Source organism: Rhinatrema bivittatum, chromosome 1 (assembly GCF_901001135.1).
Source record: "Rhinatrema bivittatum chromosome 1, aRhiBiv1.1, whole genome shotgun sequence".
Classification (NCBI taxonomy): domain Eukaryota; kingdom Metazoa; phylum Chordata; class Amphibia; order Gymnophiona; family Rhinatrematidae; genus Rhinatrema; species Rhinatrema bivittatum.
The window spans coordinates 125,205,640-125,219,560 of record NC_042615.1 but is presented as its reverse complement, the minus strand read 5'-3'; the positions used below and the strand labels follow the sequence as shown (position 1 = coordinate 125,219,560).

The 13,921-nt window shown below is 46.4% G+C and overlaps 1 protein-coding gene across 1 annotated transcript in view; it reads left to right on the top strand.

Annotated features, from left to right (window-relative positions):
- PCM1 (pericentriolar material 1) overlaps nucleotides 1-13,921 on the top strand; it is a 1,078,029-nt gene that overhangs the window by 871,600 nt on the left and 192,508 nt on the right. The window contains 2 exon segments of the mRNA XM_029604912.1: nucleotides 5,541-5,735; nucleotides 6,282-6,344. Coding sequence (XP_029460772.1) covers nucleotides 5,541-5,735; nucleotides 6,282-6,344 — 258 coding nt within the window.

Sequence of the window (13,921 nt, the reverse complement as noted above, 5' to 3'; positions counted from 1 at the left end):
TCAGGCTTTTGACTTTCACTTCGAGAGCAGCAGCCTGATCCCTCTGCCAGGCATACCAGTGAGAGGTAGACTATGCCACTTTCATGGAATGTGGCAAGCCATCACAACCGACCAATGGGTGCTGGCAATCATTGCTCAGGGTTACCATCTGAATTTTCTTGCTGTTCCATCGGACTCCCCGCCGCTACAAGTGTGGGGAGTATCCGACCACTCTGTCCTTCTGGAGCCAGGAGGTCTCCCTTCTTCTCCAGTTAAGAGCAATAGAACCCGTTCCTCCTTCGCAGCAAGGCCTAGGGTTCTATTCCCGGTACTTTTTGATCCCCAAAAAATCCGGGGGCCTTCGTCCAATTCTGGACCCTACGTGCCCTCAACAAGTACCTCCAGCGGGAAAAGTTCAAAATGGTAACCTTGGGCTCCCTTCTACCTCTTCTACAAAGAGGAAGACTGGCTCTGCTCTCTAGACCTCTAGGATGCATACACCCACATTGCAATAGCTCCAGCTCATCGCAAGTACCTCCGGTTTTTAGTAGGCCCAAAGCACTACCAATACCGGGTGCTTCCATTCGGCCTAGCGTCAGCTCCACGAGTCTTTACCAAATGTCTCGTATTTGTCGCAGCCTTCCTCCGGAAAGAAGGTGTTCACGTCTACCCCTATTTAGACGACTGGTTAATCAGGGCCCCAACCCAGCAAGCAACTCGATCATCCCTGAATTTGACCCTACACACTCTAATTTCTCTAGGATTTCTCGTCAATTACGAGAAATCCTGTTTAGTCCCATCTCAAACCTTGTCTTTCATTGGGGCAGACTTGGACACTTTACAAGCAAAAGCCTTCCTACCTCAACAATGAGTTCAAACCCTCGTGTCTCTCCCTCACCAGTTGCAGTCTCAGTACACAGCGACTGCTCGGCAATTCCTTGTCCTTCTCGGACACATGGCGTCCTCAGTCCATCTCACTCCAATGACCCGTCTGGCCATGAGAGTCATGCATTGGACGTTACGGTCACAATGGACTCAAGCGACTCCATCTCTCTCAACCATTGTCCACATCACCGACGCACTCCGTCTGTCTCTCGCCTGGTGGAAAGATCAGAACAATCTCCTCCAGGGACTACCTTTTCATCTACCAGACCCTCAACTCATTCTCACCACCGACGCTTCCAACCTCGGCTGGGGAGCTCATGTAAACGATCTACAGACACAAGGATCTTGGTCTCAAGAGGAATCCAAACACCAGATAAATTTCCTGGAGCTTCGAGCAATGCGATATGCTCTCAGAGCTTTTCAGGATTACCTATCGAATCACGTCATCCTGATTCAGACGGACAACCAGGTGGCCATGTGGTACATCAACAAACAGGGAGGCACAGGCTCCTTCCTGCTGTGTAAGGAGGCCGCTCAGATTTGGGCAGAAGCGCTCTCCCACTCGATGTACCTCAGGGCAACCTACTTGCCGGGAGTAGACAATGTTTTGGCGGACAAACTGAGTCGTGTCTTCCAACCGCACGAGTGGTCGCTCAATCCCTCGGTAGCGACCTCTCTCTTCCAACACTGGGGTTATCCCCAAATAGACCTCTTTTCGTCCCCTCAGAACCACAAAGTAGACAATTACTGCTCCCTCATTCGGAGCGAACACTCGCAGCCCAGGGATGCATTCTCCCTCTCATGGGCAGCCGGGCTGCTTTATGCATTCCCTCCACTTCCTCTTCTCTCAAACTCTCGTGAAGCTCCATCAGGACAAAGGAACCATGATCCTGATAGCACCTCACTGGCCACGCCAAGTGTGGTTTCCAATACTCCAGGATCTCTCCATCCGCAGGCACATTCCCTTGGGAAAGGACCCGCTTCTGATCACTCAGAACGACGGATGTCTACGCCATCCCAATCTTCAGGCCTTGTCCCTGACTGCATGGATGTTGAAAGGTTGATCCTTCAACCACTTAACCTTTCAGATTCGGTTTCTCGTGTCCTCATTGCTTCTCGGAAGCCTTCCACAAGAAAGTCTTATTCCTATAAATGGAAAAGGTATACATCATGGTGTTCTTCACAGTCCCTTGATCCCTTTTCCTGTCCAATCCCGAGATTTTTGGACTATCTCTGGCATTTATCGGAATCCGGTCTAAAGATTTCCTCAATCAGAATGCATGTCAGTGCAGTAGCCACTTTTCATAAAGGTGTCGGGGATGCCCCTATATCGGGGCAACCCCTCGTAACACGTTTTCTTAAAGGCTTGCTCCATATCAAGCCACCCTTACGTCCTCCGGCCCCTTCTTGGGACCTTAATTTGGTTCTTGGTCGGCTCATGAAACCTCCATTTGAGCCTCTTCACTCCTGTGACCTAAAATATCTCACATGGAAGGTGATTTTCCTTTTGGCTATCACTTCAGCTCGCAGGGTTAGTGAGTTACAGGCCCTAGTTACTTATCCACCTTACACTAAACTCCTGCAGGACCGGGCGGTACTCCGCACTCACCCTAAGTTCTTGCCTAAGGTAGTTTTGGAGTTTCACATTAATCAATCCATCATACTACCTATTTTCTTTTCCAGGCCCCACTCCAATCCAGGGGAACAGGCTCTGCATACCCTCGACTGTAAACAGGCTCTAACCTAGACCGGATAGTTGCCCACAGGAAGAGAACTCAGTTATTCATCTCTTTCCATCCCAACAAATTAGGACAACCTGTGGGTAAACAGACTCTTTCCTCCTGGTTGGCGGACTGCATATTTTTTTGCTATCAGCAAGCAGGCATTCTTTTCCAAGACTGTGTTAAAGCACACTCGGTGAGGGCCATGGCGACTTCAGTAGCACACCTATGATCGGTGCCACTTCCTGACATTTGCAGGGCTGCCACCTGGAGTTCACTCAACACTTTCGCAGCCCACTATTGCTTGGACAAAGCCGGAAGACAAGATTCCATCTTCGGCCAATCTGTCCTGCGTAACCTGTTTCCAACGTGACGTACCAACACCCTTCCGCCTGCCCGGTGGGGTGCGGATGGCCTCTACCAAATTCTACCCCAGTTGTTGTGCCTGTTGCACGCCGTTGGGTACATTTGGTGCACGTTCAGACATCCTCAGCTCGGTACTCACCCATATGTGAGGACTACCATCCTGCTTGTCCTGTGAGAAAGCAAGTGTTGCTTACCTGTAACAGGTGTTCTCACAGGACAGCAGGATGTTAGTCCTCATGAAACCTGCCCGCCACCCCGCGGTGTTGGGTTCGTAATGCTTTATTGTTTTATTTTTTCGGCACTGCCTGTAGCTATAAAATAAGACTGAAGGGGGACCCCTGCTGGCTGCAGGGTTAGTGCCATGTTGGGCATGCCCAGTAGGGGCCAGTCAAAGTTCTGGAAACTTTGACAGAAGTTTTCCGTGATTGGGCTCCATCCTGATGATGTCACCAATATGTGAGGACTAACATCCTGCTGTCCTGTGAGAACACCTGTTACAGGTAAGCAACACTTGCTATATCCAATCATCCCTTACTATCTCATTTCATTAAGGGGTTAACTCACCTTCGTCCTCCGATCTCTAAGCCTCCAGTTCCATGGAACCTCAACATAGTTCTGGAACAGCTCATGTTTTCCCCCTTCGAACCCATGGACTCGGCAAATATTAAATACCTCGCATGGAAAGTTCCGTTCCTGGTTGCAGTAACATCAGCATGAAGAGCCAGTGAATTACAGGCCTTGGTCCATTATTCTCCATACTTGCAATTTCATCACCAGAAGGTAGTTCTCCGAACTCACCCATCCTTCCTACCAAAAGTGGTTTCTCAATTCCATCTCAATCAAACCATGGAATTACCAATCTTTTTTCCTAAACCTCACGCAAATGATAGGGAAAAACTACTGCACACACTAGATTGTAAAACAGCTTTAGCATACTGCAAAGAAAGGACAAACTCAGACTCCCGTGTTTCTCAACTCTTTGTCTCTTTTGACCCAATCGCACCTGGACTACCAGTGGCTAAACGCACCATCTCCAGCTGGATAGCACAGTGCATCAAATTCTGTTACAATAAACAGAAACTACAACTACATTCAGAGCCGAAAGCTCACCAAGTCAGAGCAGTAGCAGCCTCATTGGCACACCTGAAGAATGTGCAGCCCATAGACATTTGTAAGGTAGCTACACAGTCATCGCTCCATACCTTCACATCTCACTACTGCCTTGATCAACAAGCAGCCACTGATGCGAAGATAGGGCACGCAATCCTGCAATCTCTATCCTCCTGTCCACGGTGACTGCCACACTGTCAAAGATCACGTACAAACATATATATCATAAACAACGTGATCGGGAGCTTGGGACTCCCATGACAGCATGGCTAATTCAGCCCTGCTATCGACGGGGAAAAAGCAAGTTTGCTTACCGTAAACTGTGTTTCCGTAGATAGGATGAATTAGCCATGCTGACCCACCCTCCTCCCTGGCAGTCACCAAGTCTTCGACTACACTAAGGCTTAATCACAGACTGAGTAGATTCCGTTACTTTCCTGCGCGGGAACACACGCACAGTCGCAGAGAGCAAAGCTCAGATCTGTGCTTTGACAAGCTCCGACTCCCGGACCTGATTAACAGATCCCATGACAGCATGGCTAATTCATCCTGCTATCTACGGAAACACCGTTTACAGTAAGCAAACTTGCTTTTATAATAGAATATGCAACTCTGTTCTATCATACTGCATAATACATCTACTATATAGTTAATTTAGTAGCTAACGGAAATTTAAAGTTTGTGCTTTGGTACGTTTCCAGTTAAATTAACATTAGGATTGATACTTTTTTCTTTTGATTATTAATTTTTTAATCGCCTTTTCTATGTACAATTCTGGGTCATTTACAACACTTATAACAATAATATAGTCTTTATTTTAATAAATGCACATATCAGATCTCACAAATCATATTTATATAACTAAAAACAATCTACTATCCTTCATTTAAATTTGAAATAAATAAATTAGATCAATTGGAGAAACTTCACCATACTCCTGTATATCTAGCCTCACTCCACTTTTATCATTACTAACTCATTTTCTACAGCTTTGAATTTCCAATAGACATGCCCCTATAATGTCCGCTTTAGCTGTTAATTGAATATGCTTGGGGAAAGAGCCATAGCTTCACATGTTTTCTATACTGGAGGTAATTTATCTGTTGCCTAAGATTGTCTGGCAATCTAAACCATAATGCGGGTGTCAATATAGAAAATATTCTTCTCCATGTCTTTTCTAATGTAAGTTGTTATACCCAGGATAAACAGTAGTTCTTTTGATTAAAGCAAAACTGGCATCCCAGTTTATTGCCTTAATTTGTCCCACAAGTAGGAAAGGTCCATCTCACTCTGTGTTTTAGAAGTGAGCGTTTTAATTTTAAATTGTCGCTGATCAAGGTTTTTGGGGGGGTTTTTCCTAATAAGCAAACCTTACTAATATTGTTCAAAGCCTGTTTTATTTATACATACACATGCTTATTAATTTCAAATACAAGATATTCACAATCTGAGAATTTTTTTGATTAATTTTATTAACAGGATTCTCTTGCGAAGTTTGCTGGCAGGAAACTGAAAGATTGTGGAGAAGATCTACTTGTTGAGATTTCTGAAGTTTTGTTTAATGAGTTGGCCTTTTTCAGACTCATGCAAGATCTGGACAACAACAGTATAGTAGTACAACAACAATGCAGGAAACTAGAAATGGCTGGAATTTTACAGTGTTATCCCAAAGAGGTTGATAATTTTTTTATGAATTTTTTATTTTTTAATAGCCGAAATATTTTGAATTAAGGTTATGCTAAATATTATAAACCATTACAAATGTCATGCCTAATGTTCTTGTAATTAGTAACATGTAAACTGTTTTACTTGATTTTGTACCTTATGTTAGCTTCTTTGCTCTGTAATGGCCTGTGTTAGAATGATATGCTGCTAAGTATAATTTTCAATTGAAAGCAAAAGGACTAAGATGTAGCATTTGTGGATTCATATCTGCTGTGATATTTTCTGGAAACAGCCAATATGTAGATCCTTGGATAGTATGTCTTTATTTTTCGAATAGTTATTCAGAGATAATTAGCATTTATACTACCTTCAATTTGAATATATTTTTAAGCTATTGAAAAATATATAGCTGTTTTTGAAGTTTAATTTAATTTTTTTCTCTTAGGATTTAGTATTCCCTAAAAGTTTGACACGTCTACTCAATAAATGTGTATTCTGTTAGTGTATATCATTTTAATTATAGATAAATTTTAAAACAATATGGTTGTCTTTTAGACAAAGAGAATTCTCGATGAAGACATTAGTTCACCTGCTGGATACATTGATGATGAAGATAAAGTATGTAATGTATAATGTATTTTTACTTAAAAAAAACAATTGGTGGATGGGGAATCATTTTTTAAATACATTTGTTTTTGCTTAAATCAAAATTGTTTTGATTAGGAAATCTCTGAATTTTTTCTGCTGCTTCTCGTTGAATCTTTTTACATGTTTTTTTTATGTATTGTAATTTGAGGGGGGAGTTTCTCTTTCTTAAATTGACAAAACTAAAAAAAAAAAGAGAATACAGTGACTAAATTTCCATGTTTGACTTGGCAGACTTTTTGACTGTTGACTCATGGAATTGACTTCATTGGTTATTAAAGGTCAGGAGAGGATAACTTCTTGTGTTAATTGTTCTTTAGTTTATTACATATGATAAATCGCCTTTCTGAACATTAAATCAAAGTGATGTACATAAAGAAAATTTGTCCAATACATAAAAATTGAATGGAATGGTTACATACTTTCATAACATAAAATAATAAATAGTTTACAGTAAAATTATACAAAATAATATTTAGAAAGCCAAAAACATTGTCATGTTTAAAAGACTTGAAAGGAGAATTTAAGTTTATCTGGAACCTTCAAATATCATAAATTTTGGAAAAAAGCCAGGATTGTCTAATAGTGGTATTTTCATGAATTCACACTAATAGTTCTTGTCATTTACATGTTATGCTCAGGATTTAGAACTTTACCTAGCAGTTATCATTCATTTCCTCCAGCTGTCCATTCCTTTTCAACCTAGGCCAGTATAATTAAGTGGGAATCACATGTACAGCTCCCTAATAGACAGTAGGTTGGTTGTATAATTCCATGAAAATTTTACCTTTGGTATACAACAGATTCAGATAAATATTTTCCATGGATTCACACAAATGGGAATAGAAAGCTCAGAGGATATGTGGATAATAAAACAAATGGTGAGTTGAACATGTATTTGCTTAAATAGAACTACGAATCATCTCATTGCTCATAAACAGAATAGAAATTACAATCAGCTTGTAAGTTAGCATGCAATCTAATAGATAAATTCTCCTGCAAAAATGGCATTAATGCATTATGAAAAATGAATCTGTATAAATTAGGACAACTTCTATAGATGAAAATTCAAGTGTAAGTCAACGATTCTAAAATTCTAGGCAACTAATTGTGATCTTGATATAAGGAGAACATTCTACACTAGGATGTAAGTGCAGAATGTGATGTTCAGAATCAAAACAAGAAAAATATATTAAATTGGAGTGTTATATTTATGAATATTTAATCATAGTAATCAAAAAATGCCTGTGCCAAGTAGAGGAATAAAAATGGAAAAAAAGAATTTGACAGGCTTTGCTGTGAAGAAAGAGGCATTTCCTAGCGTGTAGCAGATGGACTCAGGACCAATGGGTATAGTGTGCTGATAGTTGGAGACGGAATCAGATTTCAATCTGACGTCAGCTCTGCTCTTCAGTATTTCTCCATCTTCATAGCACTTTGGGATTCTACACAAGCTTGCACAGTGTTAGAAAATCCAAACCCAAAGAAGAAAGAAAATTCCAAAATCTTACCTCTACAAGACAAGCCCCGCTCTCCTGCGATGATACCTAAGGGTCCCTCCCCCAGTCGAGAATTCCTAAGGTGATTTCCGAGATCCCTTAGAGGTAAGCCTCGGTCCTGCAGCCGGTTTCCGGCATGGACTTAGCCCCCAGGAGGGAGCAGCTGGGAGGCAGTGGGTGCAAGACTGAGCGCGGCTGTGAAGGTATTTTCTCTCTTCCCTCTGCAGCCGGAGCCAGCCCGGCATGAGACCGGGAAGCGCTGAGACACAAGGTCTCCGAGGCTCAGATAGTCGCACAGATCGCCTGTCGGCGTCTGTCCCATCGGGTTGAGCAGCCCCTTCCAGGCTAGACCCCGATTAGCTCGAGGGTCCTCCTACATGGAGACCGTCGGGGGGGGGGGGGGTCGCCCTCTTAATCGCGTGGTCACCAGCGCCATTTCCCCCCTTGATCACCGTACTGTCCGCCTAACTGAACCGTGCACATAGTGGCGAGCCAGGCGCATAACATAGTTGTGCGCACAGCGGCGAGCCAGGCGCCTAACATAGTTGTGCGCACAGCGGCGAGCCAGGCGCCTAACATAGTTGTGCGCAAAGCGGCGAGCCAGGCGCCTAACATAGTTGTGCGCACAGTGGCGAGCCAGGCGCATAGGTGCCCTGCGCATAGCGCCATGCTCAACAGTGCTGGGTGCACAAGTTCGGCTGCACGCACAGCGGCGCACACAGACCGGCCTGCACGCATATCTTCGCAGCCTACACGCACACCCTCTGCGCACTCGGAGCGCATATAAACGCACAGACCAGGTTTGAACGCCCCTACGCGCACAAACCATGGCACCACCGGCCAAGAAAGCCAAAGCACAAGCCCTCTGCCCAGCCTGCCACATAAGAGCTGCACAGCATGAAGAGGCTACTGCCCTGTGCCTATAGTGCGAGACGGCTCTGGGAGAACCAGGGCAAGGTCCCCCCCAGCCAGTACAGGAATCAGGATCTACTGATAGTACCCCGGACCTCTCTATCCCCAGCTCAGCCCTCCAGACGGGGCCCTCGAGGAACGCCGCTGGGTTCAACATAGACCCAGGAATCTTTTCATGGGTGGAATTCTTTAAAGGTCTGCACCGATGACACAGCCACAGCCTCTACTGACCCTTCTTGGCCTCCCAGAGACGTGCCTCCTCCAGACAAAAGCCTAACCTTAGGTGACACGGACACCTCAGAGGAAGACCAAGACTCCCTTGAGGAAGTGGAATCCCTCCAGGAACGGAACCATACCGAACCATGATGTATTTCTTCTCCAAAGACGAACTACCAGACCTCGTGTCCTGGAGTCTGAGGGAGCTGGCCATCCCAGACACAAGCGCCTCAGCGGAGCCAAAGATGAACCCTCTTCTGGTCGGGCTCCATCAGGCCTCATGCCATTTCCCATTGCTGCAAGCCATACAACAGCTGATCGACCTGGAAAGGAATGCCCCGGAGGCCAGTTTCAAGGGAGGACGGGTCCTAGAAGCACTATTCCCACTGGAATCCTCAGCCAAAGATCTCCTGGGGTTCCCCAAAGTGGACGCCATGGTCTTCACAGTCACAAAGCACACCACCATTCCAGTCGAAGGAGGAACAGCACTCAAGGATGCCCAAGACAGACATCAGGAGACCATCCTTAAACAGTCATTTGATGCAGCTATGTCACTGCAGATCACTGCCTGCTGTGCTGTGGTGACATGCGTATGCTTATCACAGGCCAGGAACACAACCATGCCTGTCGAAACATTAGAACCAGCAATATCCTTCCTCACGGATGCGACCTCCGATCTAGTACGCACTTCAGCCAGGGGGATCTCATCCATTGTAGCAGCCAGAAGGCAAATCTGGATCCGAAGCCGGTCAGCCGACACGACGTCCAAGACGAAACTCACAAGTATGCCGTTTAAAGGAAACCCTCCTGTTCGGCAGCGAACTGGAGAAGTTAGCCGACAAATGGGGCGAATCTCCGGTATCTCAGTTACCAGAGGACAAGATCAAGAGAAGCCAACGCCCCTCTCCCCGGACATCCATGGGCAGAGGATCACAGCATTTCAGACTGTACAAGAATACATACCAAGCACCTCGCCCCGCAGGCAGGGGCCAGTCCTTTTGGAACAAACACAACAAGAGGGGAGCCGGCTCAAGTCTAGACCCCATCCGCACCCCACAATGAGAATCAACGTGACCCATCCACAGGAGGAAGCCATAGGGGGCAGGCTTGCCTGATTCTACCGAAGATGGGTCGAGATAACGTCAGACAAGTAGGTCCTAACCATCATTCGAGAAGGATACTTTCTGGACTTCCACAGCATCCCCCCAGACAAATTTGAGAAATCTCCCTGCCATTCCCCCTCCAAGAGGATGGCAGTGGAAACCACACTCACCAAATTTAAAGGCTATAACACCAGGCCCCACACACCAGTGAAATACTGGACACTATTCCATCTATTTTATTGTCCCCAAGAAAGAGGGAACGTACCGGCCCATACTGGTCCGCAAGTTGGTCAACCGCTACCTGAGGATACCACACTTCCGCATGGAAACCCTATGCTCTGTCATATGGGCAGTACAACCGGGAGAATTTCTGACTTCCCTGGACCTGTCAGAAGCCTATCTGCACATCCCGGTCCATCACGATCATCAGCGCTTCCTACGCTTTGCGATCCTGGACCATCACTACCAGTTCCGAGCGCTACCCTTCGGGCTAGCTACAGCCCCTCGGACGTTCACCAAAATCATGGTCGTAGTGGCGGTGACACTGAGGAAAGAAGGTATCCTCGTTCATCTATATCTGGACGATTGGCTGATCAGGGCAAAATCCCCAGAGGAAAGTCAACAGATGACCACCAGAGTCAAGAACCTCCTGGAGAACCTCGGATGGGTCGCCAACACAACCAAGAGCTGTCTGCAGCCCTCCCAATCTCTGGAATACCTGAGAGTCCGGTTCGACACCCAACAGGACAAGGTCTTCTTCCCCCTACAAGGAGAAGGAAATTGATGGACCAGTTGAGAAAACTGTTGAACTGTGCTCGCCCCATGGTATGGGACTGCCTACAAGTCCTCGGACTCATGACATCAACCCTAGAACTAGTACCATGGGCAAGGGCCCACATGCGACCACTACAACGCTTCCTACTGTCACGATGGAACCGATGTCCCAGGACTACACCGTCCACCTCCAGTTGCCAGCGGAAGTACGGACCCAGCTCCTATGGTGGCTACAAGAAGACCATCTGAGCAAGGGAGTAAGGCTATCCCCACCGTCCTGGCTCTTGCTCACCGCGGATGCAAGCCTGCGAGGGTGGGGAGCCCACTGTCAGGAACTGACGGCCCAGGGGCAATGGGACAAGGAAGAGTCGGGATGGAACATCAACCGACTGGATGCCCGAGCAGTCAGATTAGCCTGCCTACAATTCAGTCACAGACTTTGAGAAGAAGCTGTCAGTCATGTCGGACAACTCCACAACAGTGGCCTTAATCAACCGCCAGGGAGGAATCAGAAGCCAACAGGTGTCCATGGAGATAGACCCCCCAATTACGTGGGTGGAGGCAAACCTGCAAGGGATCTCGGCCGCTCGGAGCAAGGTATCAATTACTGCCCTCGAGTATCCGCTCTTCTTCATGCGAGACCTCTTAATGGCCAGACTGTAAGAGAGAATCGAATTGGGTCTTCGTGGAGGATCGGTCCTTGCTGGAGCAGGTCCCTGTGTGGAGGTAGACACAGGGGGTTCCCCACCAGAAGTCTTCGCATGTCTACGTACCATAGCCTTCTTGGCCAGTCCAGGGCTACTAGAAATACTAGCCCCCTGAGGTGATCTGTCTTGCGGATGATCCCGCCCAGTAGTGGCCATGGAGGAAAAGTATACAGCAGATCTTCCTGTGGCCAGTTTTAGACGAGGGATTGCGGGTCTCGTCTGTGACTGAAGAACTTGGGAACTTGGGCGTTGGACCGGGTTGCCAGGAGATCCATGGCTGAGGTTCCCCAGAGGTCTACTCATATTAACTAAAAGGCTGTGGGTTACAGCCTCCATTCCCCTGGGATCTTTTTTCCCACACTTCTTCTTGCCATTGAAGATTAGAGCAATGAAGGAGTCGCATTAACCTTGTGTGTGTTTATTGAATAAGAGTAGTAGCCATCATTCCCGCAAGCCACCCCCATACCTCTTCTCTTCATTTCATTCCATTCACATCCTCAAGACTTTATGGATCCACAGCGTTTATCCCATGCAGTTTTGAAATCCTTCACAGATTTGGTCCTCACCACTTCTTCCGGAAGGGTGTTCCAGGCATCCACAACCCTCTCCGTGAAGAAATACTTCCTGACATTGGTTCTGAGTCTGAGTTTTAAGTCATGACCCCTTTCTTGAAACTCTAGCAAGATTGGGAGACTGTGATCCTCATGGCCCCGTACTAGCCCAGACAAGTCTGGGTCCCACTCCTCCAGGACCTGGAGTGTCAGAGATCCTATGAGTCTGGGGACTGTGCCCGATCTGATTATTTATTTTATTTATTTTTATATACCGACATTCGATTTGACATATCACATTGGTTTACATTCAGGTACTGTAGGTATCCCCAGAGGGCTTACAATCTAAATTTGTACCTGAGGCAATGGAGGGTAAAGTGACTTGCCCAAGGTCACAAGAAGCGACAGCGGGACTCCGAACCCTGGTCTCCTGATTCGTAGCCCACTGCTCTAACCACTAGGCTATTCCTCCTCCCTTATGCAGGATTGGGGCAAGCTGTGCCATCCAAATCTCCAGGTGCTAGCTTTAACGGCCTGGAGGTTGAGTGCCGCACATAGATCTGCTTCAAGAGGATCCGACTCGATTCTGTCATACGGTTTGGCCCTTGAGAGGGCTCGCCTGATACAGCATGGTTATTCCTCTGTGGTGATTGCCACTTTACTCCGCGCCTGCAAGTTCTCCGCTTCCTTGGCTTATGTGTGTGTTTGGGGAGTTTTTGAGGCCTGGTGTGTGGAGCGGGGTGTTCTTCCTTGTTCAATTAAGATGCCTCTCATTCTGAATCTTTTGCAGGATGGATTGCATAAAGGCTTGGCCCTTAATTCTGAAACAGGCAGATTGTGGATCTTGCCTGTTTCAGAGGCCTGGTGAATGGTGTTTCCTTGTCACCTCATCCTGATATGGCCCATTTTTTTGCAGGGAGTGAAGCACGTTAGGCCTCCCTTGAGGTTACTGGTTCCACTGTGTAGTCTTAATTTGGTTCTGGACTTTTTGGCGGGCCCTATGTTCCGATCACTATGTAGTCTTTCCTTACGGCTATTGACTTTGAAGACTCTGTTCCTGGTGGCTATATGTTCTGTGTGTCGGATTTCTGAGCTGCAGACCTGGTCTTGCCGGGAGCCATTCCTTCAGGTGACTCCACGGGGGGTTACAGCTCAATACTGTTAAATCCTTCTTGCCCAAGGTGGTCTTGGACTTTCATTTGAATCAGTCCTTCTCCTTACCATCCCTGGATAAGGTCAAGGATGCAGAAGAATTTCGCCTTTTTCACTCTTTGGATGTTAAGCATCTTGTTGTGGGGTATCTGGAGGTCTCGTCTTTTCGAAAGACAAAATCACCTGTTTGTTCTCCAAGGCGGGAGTAAACAGGGTGTACCGGCTTTGCAGGCTACCATAGCTTGTTGGATTAAGGAGGTGGTCATGGCCGCATATGTGGATGCTGGAAATCCTTTGCCTACTCAAGTTAGGGCTCATTCCACTAGGGCTCAGGCAGTGTCATGGGTGGAGGTTAGTCTGTTGTCTCGTGTCGATATCTGTCTAGCTGTGACATGGTCCTTCTTACACACTTTTTCCAGGTTTTATCGTCTGGATGTGGAGACCTGGGAGGATGCAGATTTTGCACAAGCGGTGTTGAATGGACCAAGACAGCTTCCCACCCTGTAGGGGAGTAGCTTTGGTATATCCCACTGGTCCTAAGTCCAACTGTCTAAATGGTAGGAAATGGAGAAATTACTTACCTGATAATTTTGTTTTCCTTAGTGTAGACAAATAGACTCAACTTCCCGCCCTCGG